Source organism: Eretmochelys imbricata, chromosome 1 (assembly GCF_965152235.1).
Source record: "Eretmochelys imbricata isolate rEreImb1 chromosome 1, rEreImb1.hap1, whole genome shotgun sequence".
NCBI lineage: Eukaryota > Metazoa > Chordata > Testudines > Cheloniidae > Eretmochelys > Eretmochelys imbricata.
In genome coordinates, this window is record NC_135572.1 from 97,910,335 (window position 1) to 97,933,644 (window position 23,310).

At 43.1% G+C, this 23,310-nt stretch overlaps 1 protein-coding gene across 1 annotated transcript in view; it reads left to right on the top strand.

Annotated features, from left to right (window-relative positions):
* The first annotated feature begins 1,770 nt into the window (after positions 1 to 1,770).
* Positions 1,771 to 23,310, top strand: part of CLDN10 (claudin 10) — a 34,208-nt gene continuing 12,668 nt past the window's right edge. Inside the window, exons 1-3 of the mRNA XM_077812698.1 lie at positions 1,771 to 2,035; positions 16,354 to 16,515; positions 17,701 to 17,782. Of these exons, the coding sequence (XP_077668824.1) occupies positions 1,816 to 2,035; positions 16,354 to 16,515; positions 17,701 to 17,782 (464 nt within the window). The 5' untranslated portion in view covers positions 1,771 to 1,815. The remainder of the gene's footprint in view (positions 2,036 to 16,353; positions 16,516 to 17,700; positions 17,783 to 23,310) is intronic.

Genomic DNA, 23,310 nt, shown 5'->3' on the forward strand with positions numbered 1-23,310 from the left:
GGGTGGCACTTGCACCATGCCCCACCCCCCAACTAGCACTACTACGACAAACAAAGCTAGAAAATATTAAGAAATCCCCCCACCTACTATCATAGAATATCAGGGTTGGAAGGGACCTCAGGAGGTCAGCTACCCCAACTCCCTGCTCAAAGCAGGACCAATCCCCAATTTTTGCCCCTAAATGGCCCCCTCAATGATTGAACCCACAACCCTGGGGTTAGCAGGCCAATGCTCAAACCACTGAGCTATCCCTCCCCCTGTTAGTGACAGCCCCCCTATGTCTGCTAGTGAGAGCCCCCAAAACTCTCACATGCACAAGAGAATACCAAATGCAATTTCCGAAAGTGTTTCTCCTGGTCTTTTTCATTATTATAAAGAACAACCCCCTTCCACCTCCCCCCACCCAAAAAAACCCCTCCAAACAAATCAACAAAACACCCTCTTATAATCGTTTCCATCCAACAATTAAACTTTGCCTATCCAAACTACAGAGCATTACAAAGGCTTGATTAGAAATGCTGGATAGACAGGAATGTTTCAATGGATCTACAACCCCTCCTCTAAAGCCTTGGCGACTAGCCAAAATTGAGGGGAATAGCTACTGCGAAATAAGATATAAACACATCCCATAAACAAATTGCTCTCCATAGGAGAGATGAGTGTATATACATTGCACCGTCACCAATCCTAGCGCCTTCTCGCTATCTATAGGCTAGCAGCTCAATACCACATTAGTGTTTCCCCTTACTAATCAAAGGAAGACCATAGCTCTGGCTAACCTATGTGGGCAGGCAGGCAGACAAAGAGCATAAGGTATAAGGAGCCCCAGAAGCTGAGGCAGACCATGATGCCTCCTGATACAACAATATTCTGGTGCTTTGGGATCTGGATTATTCTGGTGGACTAGCAGAAACTGTCTATGTACTACATTTTAGATGGTAAGAAAGGAGGGTAAGTGGCCAACAGATATCCAGATCCTATAGGACACAGATGGCAAAGTAGGGCGTTGACTCCAGAATATGCTGGGTGCACATTGTTTGGTGGAATAGTAGAAACAATGATTACTGGCTTTATGGCCACGATCTGGCAGGATCCAGATGCCACATCCAAGTTTTTGCAGCACGGTTGCACTGGGGTGCAGCCGGGCCCAGATTTAAACACAGGCTAAACATGTTCTGTTCTCCATCGAGGCCGTGGGATCGGTGGGATCCAGCAGCCCGCATCAGCTCCAGCGGCCAGACCTGGGGTTTCGCGGGGCTGTCATGCCGGGCGGGGTCACGGTCCAGTGTGCACGGGTGCAATCGGAGCGTCTCCCCGTGTCCTCTATTCGCACTGGGGGGGGTGTGGGTACAAACGCTGGCAGGGATCCGGCGCGGTCGGGCTCGCAGCCTGGTCCCTTTGTGGTTTAAAAGCAACACGCCCAGCAGAGCCGCGGCTGCTGAGGGGGAAGGGAGGTCCGGGAATAAGGTCGGTGCGAGCGGCTACGAGAGCGGGAGAAGAGTAGCTGCGCCCCTGGGCTGGGGCTGGGGCTGGGGCTGGGGGCGGGAAGGGGCGCCGGCTGCCCGGCGCGGCGGGAGGAGGTCGCTCATCTCGCCCCGGCTAGGGTTTCGCAGGCGGGGGGAGGATGCTCCGCGGGCTGCAGGGGTGGGGTCTCTGGGGCTGCAGCTCCCTCTGCTGATGCGGCTGGCGAGCGGGGCGGCTGCCGGGCCAGGTGCTCTGTGCAGTTCCTCCAGCCGGCGCCTGCTGCCTCGGGACCGCTCCCCGCCGCCTCCGCCTGCCGCCGGCGCCCCGGGCTCCGCTCGCCCAGCATCCCCCATGGCCAGCCTGGCTGCGGAGATCGTCGCCTTCCTGCTGGCCATCTCGGGCTGGGTGCTGGTCTCCTCCACGCTGCCCACGGACTACTGGAAGGTCTCCTCCATCGACGGCACCGTCATCACCACCGCCACCTTCTGGGCCAACCTCTGGAAGACCTGCGTGACCGACTCCACCGGCGTGTCCAACTGCAAGGACTTCCCCTCCATGCTGGCACTGGACGGTCTGCACCAGCCCCTGCTGGGGCTTCTTATACCTCTTTGCTTCTCCGTGTCTGTCTGTCTGTCTGTCCGCCCGCCGGCCAGCCGCGGGGCTGGGGTAGGCGTCCAGAGCCCCCCCCCCCCGCATCCCCAGGCTAGTAAGCAGCCCCCCCGCCCCTCCCCCGAGCTGCTGGCCTCCAGCGAGAAGGGGCTAGGCTCGTTGTGTGAACTAAACACACACACACGTCCCCAGAGCAACGGGCCTGCTGCAGCACAGCTGGCGAGGCGTCCTAGAGGGGTTGCAGATGAGAAGAGCTGGCACTGAGGTGACCCTCGCTAGCCAGCCTTTCTAGTGATCTGCTACAGTTCGGGAGGCAAGAGGTTAATGATTTGGTGGGCGAGATTACGAGCGTTTGTTTGCTGGGGTCGGGAGAGTGCTCTTTATAACAATGAAAAAGGCCAGAAGAAACCCTTTCAGAAACCATATTTTGGCCTCTTCAGCTTCTGAATGGGAGAGTTTGGGGGGATGACAGTAGCAGCCATGGTTATTGGAGGGATTTCTCAGAATATTCTCAGCAGTTTAATTTCTATTTGGTGCACTTCGACTCTGTTTTTAGCCCTTCAGCAAGTCTTACTTACCTGCCATAGGAAGCATTCTTTTTCTTGGTATATCAGCATAATCTGTATTTTAATTCAATGCATCAACATAATATCTATATAGAGAGAAACAATCCTTGCCAATTTACAGTTGAATAAAATATGGTTTCAAACATTGCATGTAAAAATACCTGTTTATCAACCATAAAGAATGCGCTTGTTTCCCAGGACAGTAGGGAAGCAAGTTTTATACACACATTGGAAAATTTTTTTAAATAGCCCCCAGTATGAATTGTTTCCCTTCTATTATTATTTTGCTGGAAATCAAAGACCTTAAATGCAAATTTTAAATATTACTTGATGAACTTGTAACTTTCCTCCAGCAGCTTTTTAAATTAACAGAAAGGTATTTCACTAGATACAGTTTACATTAATAGAATTCTACATCCAGCTTTCTCCTGTTATCAAGAATTATTTATTTTCCACTTGGAAGCTCAACAGTGCATCTGGAGTTGATAAGAAAAGAACGGGAGCTATTATTTTTATTCTCTTATTTGTTTTTAAACTATTGCTATATTTTCCGTTATGTTTTTGCAGTGATTGGAGGGAAAGAATGTGATTCTTCTGTAATTAATGTTCTTTTCCTTTTTATTAAGTGGTTTTAAACTCAGATGTAATTACTTCACTGATATATATTAGTTTAAAAGCTTGCAACAGGTAGGTAGGCACAAATATGCATTGCTTAGTTTTGAAGATTGTTTTTCAGCAATACAGAATCAAAACTTTCAATTTGAACACAGTGTTTAAAGCTAAATATTACTTTATTGCTGCAAATCTCTACTTTTGTGCAATTTAAGAGGAATCATATACACTCTTTAGGCAGGAATGATTTTTCTTAAAAAACCTTTACACCATTTTGAGTAAACTATATAGACAATATGTTGGTTGCTACGTTACTTGTTTCAGTGCTTAATCTATTGCCTGGATTATATTTAACTGTTGCTCAACTTTTCATTTGAAGGGTTGAAAATGATGCAGGAAATTTAGGCAATTTCTGAAGTTCTAATGACATGATTATTATCACAGTGCAATGGTCAGACAACGTATCCCACCAACACTACAGATAATCTCTGAGATAACCTGCTGATATTCAAAAAACAGAAAGTGTGAAAACAGGCATGATCATTTCTGTAAAACAAATTAGGATCTACAGTATTTGGTATATTAGCACTCCCCCTTTTGACATGTGGCTGTGAGAGAGGGCAATAATATTTCTGATGTGGAAACTGCCTTTTAAAAATGGTTGGGAGCTGAATGGCTATAGGGGATTAATAATGAGATATAAAACCTTTAACTTATGTCTCCTATAAAAGGTCCCTCTAGAGCTGATCAGAGATGCAGTGCCAGGTTAATGTAGGTCACCTTGAACTACTCTTGCTTATGCTGTTCCTCATTTATGGATAAATAGAGGAGTTCACACTCGAATCCTGCCAGTTGTTCCATGCGAGCAGACCACGGCACTGCGTAGAGTCAGTGGGCCAGATCCTCAGATACTGTAATTTGTCTTGGCTCCATTGATTTAAATGATGCCATGATAAATTACATCAGTTGTGGATATGGCTCACTGACTTCAGTCGGGTTTGGCACTGGTGCTGCGATCCTCCTCCTTGGAGTCAGTTGGAGGATCATATTCAAAGGCTGCAGCCATTCGGTCATCTTTAAAAATTACTAGGGCTGTCCAGAGATTTAAAAAGTTAATCATGATTAATCGCACAATTAAAAAATTAATAGCACTGTTTAACAATAATAGAATACCATTCATTTAAATATTTGGGGATGTTTTCTACATTTTCAAATATATTGATTTCAATTACAACACAGAATACACAGTACACAGTGCTCACTTTAGATTTATTTTTTATTACAAATATTTGCATTATGTGATATTGCATGGCCAAAGAGCAGCAGGAGAGTGGGGTTTTTTTTTTGAAGAAGAAGAAGAAAAGAATTTTACTTATGTAACACTTACAAAGAATCACCAAAAAGGATAAAGCAAAACTATGCAACAAAACAAAAGCAAACACAAGGTATAACACAGCAGCCTTCAGGAGGGAGAAGTGTTCAGGCTAGCCTGGGCCCAGAGCGGTGGGGCTTCCTCGACACTCATGGTCTTCCACCCCCTCGAGTTACCTAGTGCCACGCCCAGTGTAACCGATTATTCCTCTCCTGAGAGTGCCCGACAAGATGGGCATGGCTGCGGGGTGGGCAGTTTGGGGGTGGGGGGACGTACACCACGTTCGATAGGACCCCTCCTAGGTGACAGTGATGATGGTATCCACAGCGGCAACGGCTGGGGCTGGGGTCTATCGCTCTTCCCCTCAATCAAAGGGTCAGATGGAGGGAACCGGACGGGGTCACCAAGCAAAGCAGGAGAGTGTTTTTTTTTTTTTTAAAGCAGGAAAGAATTTTATTTGTGTAACACTTACAAAGAATCACCAAAGAGAATAAAGCAAAACTAAGCAACAAAACAAAAGCAAACACAAGGTATAACACAGCAGCCTTCAGGAGGGAGAAGTGTTCAGGCTAGCCTGGGCCCAGAGCGGGGGGGGCTTCCTCGACACTCATGGTCTTCCACCCTCCTGAGTTACCTGGTGGCCTAGAGCGGGGGGGCTTCCTTGACACTCATGGTCTTCCACCCCCTTGAGTTACCTAGTGCCACGCCCAGTGTAACCGATTATTCCTCTCCTGAGAGTGCCTGACAAGATGGGCACGGCTGCGGGGTTGGCAGTTTGGGGGTGGGGGGGACATACACCACGTTTGATAGGACCCCTCCTAGGTGACAGTGATGATGGTATCCACAGCGGCAACGGCTGGGGCTGGGGTCTATCACTCTTCCCCTCAATCAAAGGGTCAGATGGAGGGAACCGGCCGGGGTCACCGAGCAGAGCAGGAGAGTGTTAGAAGGGAGACTGATTCCCTATACAGGGAAGAAAGTTTGCTATAAATTAATTAAAGCACCTGAAGCCAGTTAGAGCACCTGAAGCCAGTCTCCTGATAAAACCCCCCTGCTTCAATCAGACAGGAGGAGTTGAAGCAGAGTGGATTGGTGTTGGAGCAGAGAGCAGTTTGGAGGAGTTGAAGCAGAGTGGATTGATGTGGGAGTAGAGAGCAGTTTGGAGGAGTTGAAGCAGAGTGGATTGGCATTGGAGTAAAGAGCAGTTTGGAGGAGTTGAAACAGAGTGGATTGGTGTTGGAGCAGAGAGCAGTTTGGAGGGAAGCAGAGGAGAGTTTGGAGAAGTGCTGTGGTGGGCTAAGAAGACCAAGACCCTAGGTAAAGGGACTCCTGGCAGGGAGGAAGGGCAGGAAGCTCCACAAGCTGAAGAGCAGGAGAGGGAAGTAGCCCGAGGAAGGAACTGCTAGTTCTAGTGGTTTACCTCTATCCCTAGGGCCCCTGGGCTGGGACCCGGAGTAGAGGGCGGGCCCGGGTCCCTCCCTCTCCACTCCCCTCTTCTAGGACATTAGTGGGACAGTTAATACCCTAGTTCAGGGGCAAGAAATGGTGCCCTGAACCACCCCCACCCCCACAAGAAGAGAAAGCACGAGATCCATCATAGTAGTGCCGGCAATTTGCCACCATTGTAAAAAACAAAAGAAATTTTTTTTTTCAATTCACGTAATGCAAGTACTGTAGTGGAATTTCTTTATCATGAAAGTTGAATTTACAAATATAGAAGTACGTAAAAAAACCTGCATTCAAAAATAAAACAATGTAAAACTTTAGAGCCTACAAGTCCACTCAGTCCTACTTCTTGTTCAGCCAATCACTCAGACAAACAAGTTTGTTTACATTTGCAGGAGATAATGGTGCCTGCTTCTTGTTTACAATGTCACCTGAAAGTGAGAACAGGCATTCTCATGGCACTGTTGTAGCCAATGTTGCAAGATATTTACATGCCAGATGCACTAAAGATTCATATGTCCCTTCATGCTTCAACCACCATTCCAGAGGACATGCGTCCTTGCTGATGATGTATTCTGCTCGATAATGATCCACAGAAGTGTGGACCGACGCATATTCATTTTCATCATCTGAGTCAGATGCCACCAGCGGAAGGCTTATTTTCTTTTTTGGTGGTTCGGATTCTGTAGTTTCTGCGTCAAAGTGTTGCTCTTTTAAGACTTCTGAAAGCATGCTCCACACCTCGTCCCTCTCAGATTTTGAAAGGCACTTCAGATTCTTAAACCTTGGGCCAAGCGCTGTAGTTATCTTTAATAATCTCACAATGGTATCTGCTTTGCATTTTGTTAAATCTCCAGTGACAATGTCCTTCAAATGAACAACATGTGCTGGGTCATCATCCAAGAGGACTATAACATGAAATATCTGGCAAAATGCGGGTAAAACAGAACAGGAGACATACAATTCTCCCCCCAAGGAGTTCAGTCACAAATTTAATTAACACATGGTTTTTTTAACGAGCGTCATCAGCATGGAAACATGTCCTCTGGAATGGTGGACAAAGCATATGGGGATATGTGAATGTTCAGCACATCTGGTGCGTAAATACCTTGCAATGCTGGCTACAAAAGTGCCATGCGAATGTCTGTTCTCACTTTCAGGTGACATTGTAAAAAATAAGTGGGCAGCATTATCTCCTGTAAATGTAGACAAACTTGTTTTTTTTAGCGATTGGCTGAACAAGTAATAGGACTGAGCAGATCTGTAGGCTCTACCGTTTTCCATTGTTTTGTTTTTGAGTGAAGTTATGTAACAAAAAAATCTACATTTGTAAATTGCACTTTCATGACAGAGAGATTGCACTACAGTACTTGTATGCAGTGAATTGAAAAATACTATTTCTTTTATTTATCATTTTTACAGTGCAAATATTTGTAATAAAAATAATAATAATAAAGTGAGCACTGTACACTTTGTTTTCTGTGTTGTAATTGAAATCAATATATTTTAAAATGTAGAAAAATATCCAAAAATATTTAATAAATTCCAATTGGTATTCTATTGTTTAATAGTGCAATTAAAACTTTGATTAATTGTGATTCATTTTTTTTATTGCGATTAACTTTTTTCAGTTAATTGCGTGAGTTAACTGCAATTAATCAACAGCCCTAAAGATTACTAAATCCTCCTTTCTAACTGGGTATTTAGTTCCAGGCTCACTTTTTATTAAGGTATGTAAAATCAACAATAAATCTTGTGGGATGAGGAATATTTGGTCAATCAGAATACCAAAGAGAAGAAAAGATAGGACAGAAAGAAAAATTTAAAATACAAGATCAAGAAAACATGGACTATCAGGTAGTTTGCTTCACTCTCCCTAGCAAGCGCAGTTCAAGTTAACTGATCAGCAGCTGAACGTTTAGTTTTTATTATGTAGCTACAGCTCACTTGGGCACAAACTAGTTTGAAATAAAAAACTTACAAGGCCTGATCTGGTCACTGTGACAAAATTAATAACTTAGAGTGGAGCAGGAATGCAGTTAATAGCTCTAATAATAAACAATGTAGGGTCAAATCCTGGTTCCAGGACACAACGTGAGTGAATGACAGGGAGTGTTAGGAGTGGCATCATCCCTCAAAGCCAGGGCAGGATGTGGTGTCGCTGAGGAGCAATTACATCAGTCTAAGATTCAGCAGGTGGATCTGAGTAGCAATGAATGCAGCAGCCAAACCTATGCCCACATTCCCCTTCTGTGGGGGGCTGGAGAATCTGCCAAGGATCTGTGTTCCACAGTGGCAGGGGTATGCGTTCCCCCTCCCAGCAAAGCAGAAGTACACAGGCTGTACTGCACTTTGCATATCCCATGGGCCAGGAAGGTTTCTGCCTCAACATAAAGTCAAATTCTGCCTAGCTCTTAGGATATGTCTACCCTGCACTGTTAGCCCAGGGTTAGTAGAACTCGAGTTAGTACTGTTTGTGAAGCTAGGCCTTGAGTATCTACACTTATTTGTAACTCATGTTAGGAATTGTTGAACCCTGGGTCCCAGAGTCTACACTGCATTATGCATGCCGGAGTCCAACCACACATATTCCAGACTTCCTAGTTCCCTAAATGTGGCCACTGAGACCTTATGTTCATGGTGCAGTGTGCAAACCAACCTGTAGACTTTCAAGCCCTAAGTTAACAAACCCAGGATCTTCTAATTCAGGTTCTACTAACCCTCGGCTTACATTGCAGCATAGACAAACCCACAGAGTCAACAGCTTAGGCTAAGGACTTCCTAAATGTTATTTAATTTTAAGACTGTTCTGATAACTAAAATTATCGAAAGAACAGGAGTGTCTGTGGGATTGATGGACTCCCAGAGCATGAGGTTGTGTCTATACTGCAAAGCAATAGGTCTTCAGCCCTGGGTCCTGTCTTGACTCAGGCTTGGGCCCTCCACTCCCATGGAGCCCTGGGACCCTGGGTTTGAGCTGTGAGTTAGTGCAATTTGTGTGTAGATGGGAGGGGAGTTAGGCTTGAGCCTGAGTTCAAACCCTGGACTTCCATTGCAGTGTAGGCATACGCTTAGAGAGCTTCCCCCCATCTCCCCCTGCACGGCCTTCCTAGGACTAAACTGAATTCCAGTTCCTATGATCAAGGCAATGTAGGAACTGCATCCTCCCTATTCCCCTGGGTAGGGAAGCATGAAGGAGTGAGGAAGAAAGGAGGTGGATCAATTGCTCCATCACCATTGCCAGGCTCTAGCAAGCGGAGCTACCCAGCCCCATGCAGAGAGAATGTGCTGCACTCTCCATGAAGGTCGGTAGCAGTGTCCATGCTCCCCATGCACTAACAGTGTGTGTGTGCATGTGTGTAAAGAAGGGATTAGCGTTGGGGGAGTCTGGGAAGAACACCTTTGCTTTCCTTTGGGACAATGCAGCTCCGTAATGCCTCTTGCTAGGCCCTATGTATAATGGGCACAATATAGTCCATCGTGTTTAAGGGCCCAATCTGACACTTCTTACACGGGCAAAATCATCGTGTGGTGTGGGGTGGAGGATTGCCTGAGTAAGGAGGGCACAAACAGGCCTTTAATTTACCACCCTTTTAATTTTGTGTGTTGCTGGTCACAGACATAAACAATAATAAAACAACTAAACAACATCAGCATATCATTTACAGCATTCCTCACCAGTGGATCAAATGACAAGTTAAAATAACGTAGCTGAACAAATATGTACTTATGAAATAAAAGGGGCATTAGAGCTTAGAACCACAAATGCTATAGGTGTGTGTTTGAAAAGGGAATCTGTGCAATATCCATAAAGCAATCTCACCGTTTCCCATGATGCAGTCTTAATGATAGCATAGCAAGTATTTATTTTATTTATTGAAAGCACGCATCCCCAGAGCATTGTACATTTTTCTGTGTATTATACTTAATAGATGTGTGAGCTCCACATAACTTTTTGTCACACATGACGGCAATGAGACACTAAAGACCATTACCTAACAAGATTCTTTGGAATGTGAGACAAAACATATTTGTTAAAAAAAAAACCCTGAAATAGTTTTCTATTGGAATGTTGCTGACCATGCACAATGTGGTGAAAACTTGTCAGATACTCCTAATAACTATTTTGTTTCTACTCTGTTTAAAATGTGTCACTTTCAGTCTGTTTTGGCTGTTGTTTATTTGGATGCCCAACAGATGTATATAATTATACCCCAGTTCCAAATAATTCATGGTGACAATATGTGTGTGGAAACAGTGGATTTCTGGTCTTCACTAGAAGATACTGAAGAAGTACACCTTGGCAATCTCCCCTTTGACTTGTTTGGCCTTTCTACATTTTATTGAGCAATGTCATGGTCTTATCAGCTAGTTTGTGTCTAAGAAAAAATCAACAAAGCAAAAGATGTGTCACTGCTGTAACCAAACACATTCATACGCAATACGTTTAACCCTGGTCCAAGCAAGCAGAAGTTGGACCTGATAAAAAGATCATTACCCTGGTTCTCATTTCCAAGTCAATCTCTAACACATCTTCTGCAGCTAGCTATACGTCTGCAGTTTTCTATATCATCCAGCACCATAGTAACTAGGTAACTCCCAGGTAAATTAGAGCTGTATAATGAGGTCCCAAGTGGAACTCATGGAATCTTCTCCCCAGCTCCCTTATTTCGTTTACATTGTCAAAATTTTATTTTCTAAATTCTGCATTAAAAACCACCCTAATTGGATGATTTCTTTGGTTGAGCTGAACTGAACTCAGACTCTGGTCGGCCTACAAAACTGAGAATTTTTGGGCAACAGATTCCAGTGATATTCCAAGTCATGGTATTTCTGCTAATTGAAACTGCTTCCTTGTTTGAGTGAGTTAATTATTTCTTGCAGTCTCACTACCCTCTATTATTTCCAAAGTGTGCTTTGACATTTACTAAGGAATGAATCTCAGCCATGTTGTTTTTTGCATATGCTAGTTATTTTTGGTAAATGTTTAATATTTCTCCTTGGAGATTTAGCCACAAATTAAGCTTTAGAGTACCTCTGGGTAAATAAATTCATGCTTCAGCACCTTAATATGTTAATTAGCAACTAACAGTGGCAGTAAATTGTACCTGTCAAAAATAATGGCTTCCTTGGCCAGTTTTCATCTACTGCTTTACTAAATGGTGTTACCACAAAAACATTTCCAAAACAAGGAAAATAAGGTGATGAGAGATTATGAATATTTATATTGCTACAGTTAAAAATGAAGCAGCTTATTAGCTACATATGTACATAATTATGTATTTTTTTAAAGGTCCAGATTTTGAAGTTCCTGTTAAAACTTCACTGCTACTGACATCATTGTCAGCTTTGCTTGAGTAAATAAGAGTGAATAAGAGTGCAGGATTTGGCATAAAAACAGGAGGTTCATTATCAGTGGAATAGGAATTGAAACAATTTTAGACTCTCATTCTCCGTTTCTCCTGGCATTCTACTACTAATAAAATTTCACTCTGTCCAAGTCAAGTATATGTGACTTTTCCTACATAAACCTTCCCACAAGTGGGCAAGCCTTTTACAATATGTGCCCACGCAGTCTAGAAAATAATTCAAATTATTCACTGTTAGGCATACCCAAATAGTTTGGTTCGTTCTCATAACTTTTAGTCACTAACTTCTTTCTGGGTTTTGGGAACAACCCTAAACATTTGGAGGTGCTCCTATGCTCTATTCAATAGTGGTTTAGCACTGATCATACTGAAAGAATTTCTCCTCTAAGGCTCAATAGAACTGTGTGTGGGAATTTGATAGCATTCTTAGCTCTACCTACATTTTGCTGATGAACCCCATCAATACTAAACACCTCCTATAGTTACTTTGAGCCAAATGTGTGTATGTGGAGCTGATGGGAGAGATGCGAGGCAATGGCACTCTGGCTCCTGAGTGAGCTGTGTTGCCAGGAGGGTGGGGCTGGGGAGATAAGAGAGGGGTAGAGCCCTGCACAGATACAAAATTTGTATCCACATCCGATCCGCAAAAATGGTCCATGGATAGCCACAGATTTGCAGGGCTCTACAGAGTGGCTCTCTCAGAACATCCTACAGGATCTGCAGAGCTGGAACCAGTTTTTCCACTTTCCTCAGGCTCTAAAGGTTTCAGGGAACATCCCTTGTCCTCCCTGGATGGCCATTAACTCTATCCCCAGAGGAGACTATCTCTTAGGTCTTCTGGCCACTTTTTAGTATCTGCCACTTTTCTGCAGATAGGGGAAAGGGGAGAAAATAGACCTTAGTTTAAAAAAAACCTCTGCTCCATCTTAAAATGCAACGTGTTCTGCACATAGGAATTCCAGAAGCAAACTAGAAAAACGATACGTGAGTATCCAGAATACTTTTCCAGCTCACAGCTATTTCACAGCAATGTTGGTGTAACAACTCTGGTAGCAAGCTAAAATGTCTGGGGTATGTTTTTTTTATGCACTGACTTTTTTTTCTACATTTACTTTGCTACATTTATACATGTGTATACATGACTTATCATATATCGATGTTTGTAAATAGTTCAAATTTATTCAGATTAATACTGTTTTCCTTCAGCAGACATTTGTCACAGGAATGCTATATAAATAAGAGATAACTATATTATAGGCAGGGCTGATATAGCACCATTTATTTGCCTGGCAGTTCCCATTATAAAATCCTGTTTTCAAGTATAATTTTGCCAAACTTTAACTGTGTCTACCTCAAGCTACTTTTTGGGGGAGGCAGAGGGGGCTAAAAGGTGGAGAATTTCAGCCAGAACAATTCAAATATTTCTTAGACTGTGGCTAGGGAAAAATACATTGTTTTGCAACATTAAAAAAATTCTGGGAATTTTTTCTTTAAGAAGTTTTAGCACTCCCATGCGTTGGAGCACGGACTTGAAAGGTGGCAGGGGAGTGCCCTTTGTTTCAGGGATGTGCATTTTGTTATCCCTGTAAAAACCAGCCCACACTGTGATTGAAAAAATCACAGTTCACACATGCTCAGTCGAGACTTCTTATAGTTAAGTAAAAGTAAAAGTAAAATCACTGAAGACTCTTCCCTCGCTGATCAGGCTCCAGCATCTCACAGCTCCTAAGCTAGTGCTGACATGACTGCATGCATCAGTCCTACAGAGCAGGTTCCCTCCATCCTAAGGCTACAGGGGCAAAGCCAGACTTCCTCTGCTTTTGGCTGCTTGGGGCTGGGGTGGGGCCAGACACTAGAACTGAGAACAGGGAAATTGTCTCTCCTGTGCTCTCAGTGACCACCCTGCTGGTGCTCAGCCACACTGGAGGAGGAAGCCACCTGATTTGAATTCAGAAGGCATAGGTGCCGACTCTGTGCGTTCTCCAATAGTGGGTGCTCAGCACCCGTCGTCGGCTCCACGGATCAGTTCCTCCTCCTCCTCCCAGCCCTCCCACCTGCCAGTGGGCTCTGCCAGTCAACTCTTCCCCCTCCCTCCCAATGCCTCCCGCCTGCTGTGATCAGCTGTTCAGCAACATGCAGGAGACACGGGGGGGGGGGCGGAGGGAGGAGTGGGGGCAGGAAGGGGAGGGGACAGGAAGAGGCAGGGTAGGGGCAGAGTGGGGGCAGGAACAACAAATAGATGTGAAACCTACTGGCAAGATATCCCAGCCCTTTCTACTGCTGGGCCAATTCGAGAATGATAACTCCCTACTGCTACTGTTCACTCCTTTAGCTCAAGAGGCAGAGATCTGTGCAGTGGATCTAAAGATTCCAACCCTGCTAATGATCCATGTAGGTGTCAATATGATACCACATGACGGAATTTGTTTTTTCAGTTTACTTTTTTTTAAAAAAATGCCTTAAAACTACATTATTAAGATTGCAAAGTCAAGCGCTCAAAAGATAGGAAATATCAGAAGTAAAGTTGTCTATGCAACCTTAACTTGGCCCCTTTGTGCATATGCATTACGATACATGATTACATGATCATTATTGACATGATCACATCTTTTTTCTACCCTATTCTGGGGCTGAATCATAGTAGTATATTGAAAGGTGTCTTGAGGACCCCACCTCATTTGTTTCAGAAGTTGGAAAGTCTGTAGTGAATTAGTCAGTGGACTGCAGAAAGAGAAAGGATGATGTCATAGTCAAGTAGAAAAGGAGTACTTGTGGCACCTTAGAGACTAACAAATTTATTTGCGCATAAGCTTTCATGAGCTACAGCTCACTTCATAGTCAAGTAGGGTTGCCAGTTTTGGTTGGACATATTCCTAGAAGTTTTCTCAGATGGCATAATCTTTATTTAAAGATTAATCTTTAATTCCTGGAGACTCCAGGACAATCCTGGAGGGTTGGCAACCCTATCAAGGCAGCTGCCTGCTACTCTAGAGCATTGGATGCTATCTCTGACTCTGTCACGCAGTTCTTATGGAATGCTAAGGAAGTCATTTAACCCAGACTTTTCACAGGTTGTCACTAATTGTGGGTGCCTCGTTTTCTTGGTGCCCAATACGAGTCTCTAGGGTCTGATTAGCAGGAGGGCTAAGGACTTACAGATGCCACTGAAGTCAATGGGAGATACGCGTTGAACATACTGAGTGCTATATAAATGCTACGTACTCTGAAAAATCAGGGCTTAAGTGTCTCAAATTGGGCACCAAAAATTAGTGGATATTTTGGATATTAATCTCACTGTGCCTCAGTTCCCCAGCTGTAAAATGGATTAATAATATCCCCTCATCTCACAGCGGTGTTGTGCAAGTAAATCCATTAATGTTTGTGAAGTGCTCGGATACTGTAGTGATGACCACCATAGAAAACCCTATGAAGGAAATTAATAATTCTGTCTTCAGAGAAGGATTTGAAAAGTGTGCAGTAAATAAGGCCAGGGGCCACACACTGAACAATGAGGAGAAAATAAAGTATTTAATAGTTGTTCATTAAATGAGCACTGTCTCTCTCTTGTGCACCAAATGAGGCAGGGTCTTGTGAAAAAAATATGTGATCGCATCATTATAGACTGTGTCCTAATGCATACACACAGAAAGGTCCAATTAAGTTTTCCCAGGCAACTTAACTTCTGCCATTTCCTAACTTTTGAGTGTGTGACTTTGCAATCTTACTAATGTTCTTTTAATATAGTTTTTTCATGTGCAAAGTACATAAATAGTTAATAGATAATTGCCATTAGCTAGTGTTCAAGAATACATAGGATAGTTCCTGAGTTCTGTAGGATCAATAAAACTTGGTGTACACTGCAAATGGCTTCTTGTGTGTTACTTTTTACATGGAGCTCTAACCAGTAGTCTTTTAAAATATTTTGATGCATGCACGTTCCATTAATTATGTACTTTTACACAGGTTTCCTGTTTATTTGGTATCTATCATTAAGAAATCTATTAAGGCTGTGAGGGAATGGGTAAAGTATAGCATGTTCGAATAGTAATAGAACCAGAAATGTTTCACACACACACACCGCCCCCCGGTATCAAGATGAAATGAATAAACAATACTAATGCAAGTGTATATTCATTTTAAATGAACGCCATAATATGTTATGAGGAATAATCTCTTATGGTGATTACTTAACTGTACAATATTGCATTGCCCCCCCCCCATAATTACAGTACTGTTTATCACAATATTTCAACTATAATTAATTTTCAGAAGGTAGAAAATAGTATTCAGTCTATCCAGTTCAAGGGCCTTACCTCTGTGAGGTACTGGGCGTCCTCAACTGCCACTGAACAAAGGCCCTCATTCAGCAAGGTACTTAAGCATATGCCTAACTTAAAGCATACTAGTAGTTCAACTGAAATCAATACTCATGTGCTTAAAGATAGGCACATACTTCAATATTTTGCTAAATCAGGGCCTTCAGCCCTGCTTCTCACAGGTAGGTAGACTCCTAATTTCCGCTGAAATCAGTGGAAGTTAGGAACCTAAATACCTTTGTGGATCTGGGCCTTAGTGCTTGATCCAAAGCCCATTGCACTCAATGGGAGTATTTCGATTGATTTCAATGGGATTTGGATGAAACTTTAATGAAGATGAAGGGACTGATCATCTTGTAGGTGGTATACAGTACCCTGTATGGCTGTGCTCAAAAATGAGATTAAATCACAAGAAAAGCCAGGCCCTAATTCTGCTTGCAGTTATTCCTGCGCAACCATGGGCAGAGTCAACCAAAGGGACTAGAATGAAAATCATTAGTTAATGCTATTCTAATATCAGTTAATGCTATTCTAGCATTAATTTAATTAATTAATTAATTAAAATAGTTAATGCTATTCTAATAACATTGTGATTACAGGTTATATCCAAGCCTGCAGAGGACTCATGATTGCTGCTGTCAGTCTTGGATTCTTTGGCTCCATATTTGCAATGGTTGGGATGAAGTGTACGAAAGTTGGAGGTTCAGATCAGACTAAAGCTAAAGTCGCTTGTTTAGCTGGGATGATTTTCATACTTTCTGGTAAATATGCAATTCTACCTTTAAATATATATTTGAAGTCACATAAGACCTCATCCTACAGCAGGGGCGGCAGGTTTGTATAATTTTTGGTGGTGCCCAGAACAGGTCCAAGTCCTGCCCCCACACACCTGCCTTGTAAGCTGATATATATTTTTTAAAATAATGTAAAAATGTGAGGGCTCTGGGGTGGGGTTGGGGGTGAGGCATTTGGGGTGAGGGAGGGGCTCGGGCAGAGGGTTGGGGTGTGGGGGTGAGGGCTGAGGCCGGGGATGAGGGGATCATGGTGCAGGAGGGGGCTCAGGGCTGAGGCAGAGGGTTGGGTTGTGGAGGGGTGAGGGCTCTGGCTGGGGGTGCGGGCTCTGGGGTGGGGTTGGGGATGAGGGGTTCATGGTGCAGGAGGTGGCTCAGGGCTGGGGCAGATGGTTGGGCTGTGGGGGGCGCGGACTCTGGAGTGGGGTGGGGCCAGGGATGAGGAGTTTGGGGTGCAGGCAGGCTACCCCAGGGAAGGGGCCAGAGAGGAGGACTCCCCCACAGCCCTCTCCCCCCACGGCAGCACACTCACCTCACACCATTGTCACTGCATGTGTCCCTAGGGCCCTCTCAGGTCCAGGAAGCCCCCTCACCTTCCCTGTGGTGGGTGCCGGGGGGGGGGGGGCTGCCATCATGTGTGCACCTCCTCCCCTGCTGCTGCCCCTCACTGTAGCCTCACTGTGGGTGGGGGATGGGGCTGCCCTTGCCCAGTGTGGGGCAGGAGCAGTGACTGTGGGTGGGTGGACACGGACCTGTGCTGGTGAAGGGTCCCGCCGGAAAAGGGAAGGGTCCGTCCATCCAAGGCGGAAGGGCAGGGGCAGGGTCAGCCTGGGTCAGCCTGCCCTGGCACCAGTGGTTAGGGGGCACTAGGACCCTGCGGCGGCAGTTGATCCCGGGAGCTGGCAGAGTGCAGCACAGCACCAGCTGCAGGAGGCAGCTGCCCAGGGCGCAGGGGGGAGGCACGCAGAGGTGGGCGGTGGGGCCGGGGGAGAAACCCAGCCCCGACCATTGGTGGAACTGGGCCCCTGGGCCCTGAATATTACTTGAGCACGGGCACCACGGGCCCATATAACTCACCACCCCTGGGCACTACAGTCAGGCCCATAATTATTATACTGATGCCACTGAATTATTTATTCATCTGGTGCATTTTAGGGTTGTGCTCTATGACTGGTTGCTCCCTGTATGCGAACCGAATTACATCTGAATTCTTTGATCCTACTTTTATTGCACAAAAGTAAGTACTTTTTTATGCCTGTGAATTTTTCAAACAAATTAGGCCTTAGATTGTTTAAAACACATACCAAAGTATGTTTGTAAAGAAAGCAGATGTTCCCAGTCCCAGACACAAGAGAAATGTTGGGTCTGTAACTTTCTTTCCTCTTATTACTCAAATCAAAAATATGAAATTGTACATAGCAACTTATTGGTGAATTTAATGAACTAACAAAAACAATTACTTATGTCAAGCCTTCCCATATCACTGGTAAAGCAACCATATTTCTCTGCCTAAAGGCATAACTATGTTCTACAGCAGGTGCAGAGGACTGATTCATTTTAGCTGAACTGATTCATATGTTTATATTTGTCACTAATTCAGAAGAAAAATTTTAGAAGATTTATCAGAAGACAGAGATGCCCATTGAGCAGATAATTCAATATTCATCAACAGATGGAACAGAAATGCTCTTTCATGAACATTTCATAGAAAGTATGATTTTCACAAAGGGATAAAACCTTACCATAAATTCTAAATCATCTTGCAAATATTTTCTAAAAGTATTCTCCAGGGCAAATTTTTTCAATCCTGAGTGCCTAAAATTTGGCTTATAAATCCTTATTTAGGCCATGAGCCTATAATCACTAACTTATATATTTAATAGGGCTGTTGATTAATCACAATTAACTCATGCGATTAACTCAAAAAAATTAATTGTGATTAAAAAAATTAATTGCAATTAATTGCAGTTTTAATCGCACTGTTAAAAATAGAATTCCAATTGAAATGTATTAAATACTTTGGATGTTCTTCTACATTTTCATATATATTTTATTCTGTGTTGTAATTGAAATCAAAGTTTATTGTATTTTTGATTACAAATATTTGCACTGTGAAAATGATAAAAGAAATAGTATTTTTCAACTCACCTCATACAAGTGCAATCTCTTTGTCATGAAAGTGCAACTTACAAATGTAGATTTTTTTTTGTTACATAATTGCATTCAAAAACAAACAATGTAAAACTTCAGAGACTACAAGTCCAGTCAGTCCTATTACTTATTCAGCCAATTGCTAAGACAAACAAGTTTGTTTACATTTACAGGAGGTAATGCTGCCCTCTTCTTATTTATAATGTCACTAGAAAGTGAGAACAGACATTTGCATGGCACTTTTGTAGCTGGCATTGTAAGGTATTTACATGCTAGATATGCTAAACAATTGTATGCCCTATCATGCTTTGGCCAACATTCCAGAGGATATGCTTCCATGCTGGTGATGCTCGTTCAAAAATAATGTGTTAATTAAATTTGTGACTGAACTCCTTGGGGAGAACTGTACGTCTCCTGCTCTGTTTTACACGCATTCTGCCATATATTTCATGTTATTGCAGTCTCGGATGATGACCCAGCACATGTTGTTCGTTTTAAGAACACTTTCACTGCAGATCTGACAAAACACAAAGAAGGTTTAAGGTCAATCCAACGTTTAAGAATCTGAAGTGCCTTCCAAAATCTCAGGGACGAGGCATGCTTTCAGAAGTCTTAAAAGAGCAACACTACAATGAGGAAATTACAGAACCCAAACCACCAAAAAAGAAAATCAATCTTCTGCTGGTGGTATCTGACTATGAAAATGAAAATGAACATGCCTCGGTCTGCACTGCTTTGATTGTTATCAAGCAGACTCCGTCATCAGCATGACCCCTGGAATGGTGGCTGAAGCATGAAAGGACATATGAATCTTTAGTGCATTTGGCACAAAAATATCTTGCAATGCTGGCTACAACAGTGCCATGAGAATGCCTGTTCTCACTTTCAGGTGACATTGTAAATAAGAAGCAGGCAGCATTATCTCCTGCAAATATAAACAAACTTGTTTGTCTGAGCAATTGGCTGAACAAGAAGTGGGACTGAGTGGACTTGCAGGTTCTAAATTTTTACATTGTTTTATTTTTGAATGCAGTTGTTTTTGTACATAATTCTATGTTTGTAAGATCAACTTTCATGATAAAGAGATTGAACTACAGTACTTGTATTAGATTAATTGAAAAATACTATTTCTGTTTTTTTACAGTGCAAATACTTGTAATAAAAATAAATATAAAGTGAGCACTGTACAGTTTGTATTCTGTGTTGTAATTGAAATCAATATATTTGAAAATGTAGAAAACATCCAAAAATATTTAAATAAATGGTATTCTATTATTGTTTAACAGTGGGATTAATTGCATGATTAATCACTATTAATTTTTTTAATAACACAATTGTGATTAATTTTTTTAATCGCTTGACAGCCGTAATATTTAATTTTAAATCAGTGGGACTCTTTGTGGTCTTAAAGTTACACAAGTGGGTTTTTGTAGGAGTAGGACATAAGGCACCTAAATATAAGTGACCTGATTATCATAAGTGATCTAAAAATTCCCATTTAAGACAATGGGCACTGCATGTGCTCAGCACCTTTGAAAATCAGTGATTTATAGTTAGATATCTAAGTATGTATTAAACAGCCAAATTTTAGACACTCAGATTTGAAAATGTTGACCTTAAATTATGTCTTATAGATTTTTCATAATTTTCATTTTCCTTTGTAATGTAACTTTATACTTAAAAACAAGAATTTCAAAAACCCTCTGCAGTGTTTCCAGCTTAGTTCCATGAGCAGTCACTGATTTTTCAAGCAACTCACCAGAAATCTTCCTACTTCCCAGCCTAAATTCCATTTTGCAAAAGGAATGCTGAACATTCTCTGTCGTCTTGGTAAATACCTCTTCCTTATTTTAGCTAACTTACTTAAAATATTTAATGAGATCTCTGTCAGTGCTAGGATTTCCACTCATTGTTCCTTGTTTCTTGATGAGTTAATATTGGTATTTTCAAATTTCTGCCACAAGCTCTGCCCGTCTCACTCATTGAGAGCCTCATTCAAAAACTGCTGAAATCAGTGGGAACCTATGCCACTGGCAGTGCGATGGAGTACTGGCTGGATAGCCCTGTGATAATTACCCATCAGGCTCACACATACTAAGGAGAAACATCCTCCTTATTGCCAGAATTCCCATAAAAGGATGTTGCAAAGGCAATCCTGGCAAGTCAACAGGAACTGCCTGTGTAGGTGTTTTCTTCTAGAGACAGGCAGATTTTCTTGTGGGAAGTAGGCACTGCATATTTGCACCTGTCAAAACCATTGTCACCCTTGTGTGCAGCAGGTTGTTTTCATCATTCATAGCTTTCCATGAAGTTTTAAGGGTGATGGCATTCTGTCAAAGTTTTGGATGAGCTATAAGAGCCAACACACATAAATTAGATGCTAATGTGTGGGTAAGACAGCCACTAATGACATGGAGACTGTATTCAGCTCCACATCAACGAGATGTGGGTGCCAACTCCTGCCCCCAAAGTGCTGTACAATATTTCAGTGGAGCAAATGCCAGCTCCAGTACTGAGGTTCATAGCACATTTGCCTCTCCTTCCCAGGAGGTTCCTGCTAGCTTCTGGATCAAGGCAGTGCAGGAAGCAATTTTTTTCTTTATATTTTCTAGATCAGGCCAGTATGTTAGGCTGTGGTCCAGTTTGACTTCTTAGTAAGTGACAACTGTCTGGCAAGGGAGTGGATGATCCTCAGCATAGGCTGTAAGGGGTTGATTACCAGGTGATTGTTCAGATGGAAAGTTGTGGCCATCATCTTAGACTTTCTTAGTATAAATCTCCACTGACAAAGGTAAGTAGCCATGTCCTGGCTGAGTGAGCCTTTGATATCATGTAGGTCATTACACACATGAGCAAGACCAATCTCATCTGTAAATGCATACTTACTGGCCTTAGTTGTCGGTATGTCATAATGATATATGTTAAAAAGGGGAGGAGCTAGAATGGATCCTTGCAGGAATCCATTACAAAGACAGCTGGGCTAGCTGACTTTGTCTCCAGTTTGCAAGATGAAGTTATGATTCATGATGACTTTCATGATGAACCAAACCAGGGGCCTCCAAGGAATAGTCTGCAGCAATGTGGCGGTCAGCCACATGCTAGACAGTGTCATATGCAGCTGATAAGTACACCAGAACAGCACCAACCTTCTTGCTCTTCTCAAAGCTATCATCAATGTCTTGTGTTAGGCAAATGACTTGACCTTGGGCCAACCTGAACAAAGGGCAGTTGTGGTTTGATAATTTTGCTGATGCACATCAGACTCAATCTATCCATAAACTTATATGTAACACAAAGGAGAGAGCTGGGTTGACAGCCCTTAGGATCTTCCAGCAGTTTTTCTGGTTTCACAATGGCTACAACCTTTTCCTGCACCAGATTTTTGGGATTCAGTTGTCCTGAAAACATCGATCTGAGTAAGTGAAGCAGACAGCTTTTCTCTTTTGGGCCTAAGTGAATGTTATCCAGGCCTGGCTCCTGTTCATAGAATATCAGGGTTGGAAGGGACCTCAGGAGGTCATCTAGTCCAACCCCCTGCTCAAAGCAGACCAATCCCCAACTAAATCATCCCAACCAAGGGCTTTGTCAAGCCTGACCTTAAAAACTTCTAAGGAAGGAGATTCCACCACCTCCCTAGGTAACGCATTCCAGTGTTTCACCACCCTCCTAGTGAAAAAGTTTTTCCTAATATCCAACCTAAACCTCTCCCCCACTGCATCTTGAGACCATTACTCCTTGTTCTGTCATCAGCTACCACTGAGAACAGTCTAGATCCATCCTCTTTGGAACCCCCTTTCAGGTAGTTGAAAGCAACTATCAAATCCCCCCTCATTCTTCTCTTCCACAGACTAAACAATCCCAGTTCCCTCAGCCTCTCCTCATAAGGCATGTGTTCCAGTCCCCTAATCATTTTTGTTGCCCTCCGCTGGACTCTTTCCAATTTTTCCACATCCTTCTTGTAGTGTGGGGCCCAAAATTGGACACAGTACTCCAGATGAGGCCTCACCAATGTCGAATAGAGAGGAACGATCACGTCCCTCGATCTGCTGGCAATGCCCCTACATCTACATCCCAAAATGCCATTGGCCTTCTTAGCAACAAGGGCACACTGTTGACTCATATCCAGCTTCTTGTCCACTGTAACCCCTAGGTCCTTTTCTGCTGAACTGCTGCCGAGCCATTCTCATAAGCTTATGTTCTCATAAGCTTCATGGTGAGGTACAGCTCTTTATCTGAAAAGGGAGCTTTCAGGTTTGAATATGCACTAGAAGCCTACCACCTCTCTGTGATCTCAGTTTTGACTATACGATTGAATGACTTATCCAAGTTCTACGTACAGCCACTAGCTAGGATGCAACAGCATTTTCAGTGACTAGAAACTCATTTTTGACAAGGCTGGAATCTCCAGATAGACTGCCAGGCTCTCTGACTAGAATGAGTAAAGATCTGTGTGATGGACTCTCTTCATTGAGCACACCTGATTTGATCAGCCATTGAATGAGTTCTTCTCTCTTATTAATGGCCTCCTGTTCATAACCAGCAGATGTGAATTCCTGTTTCCTCTTGTGACCACCCAGGAAAATCCTGTTGGCAATAGCCTCTAAGGATTGATAT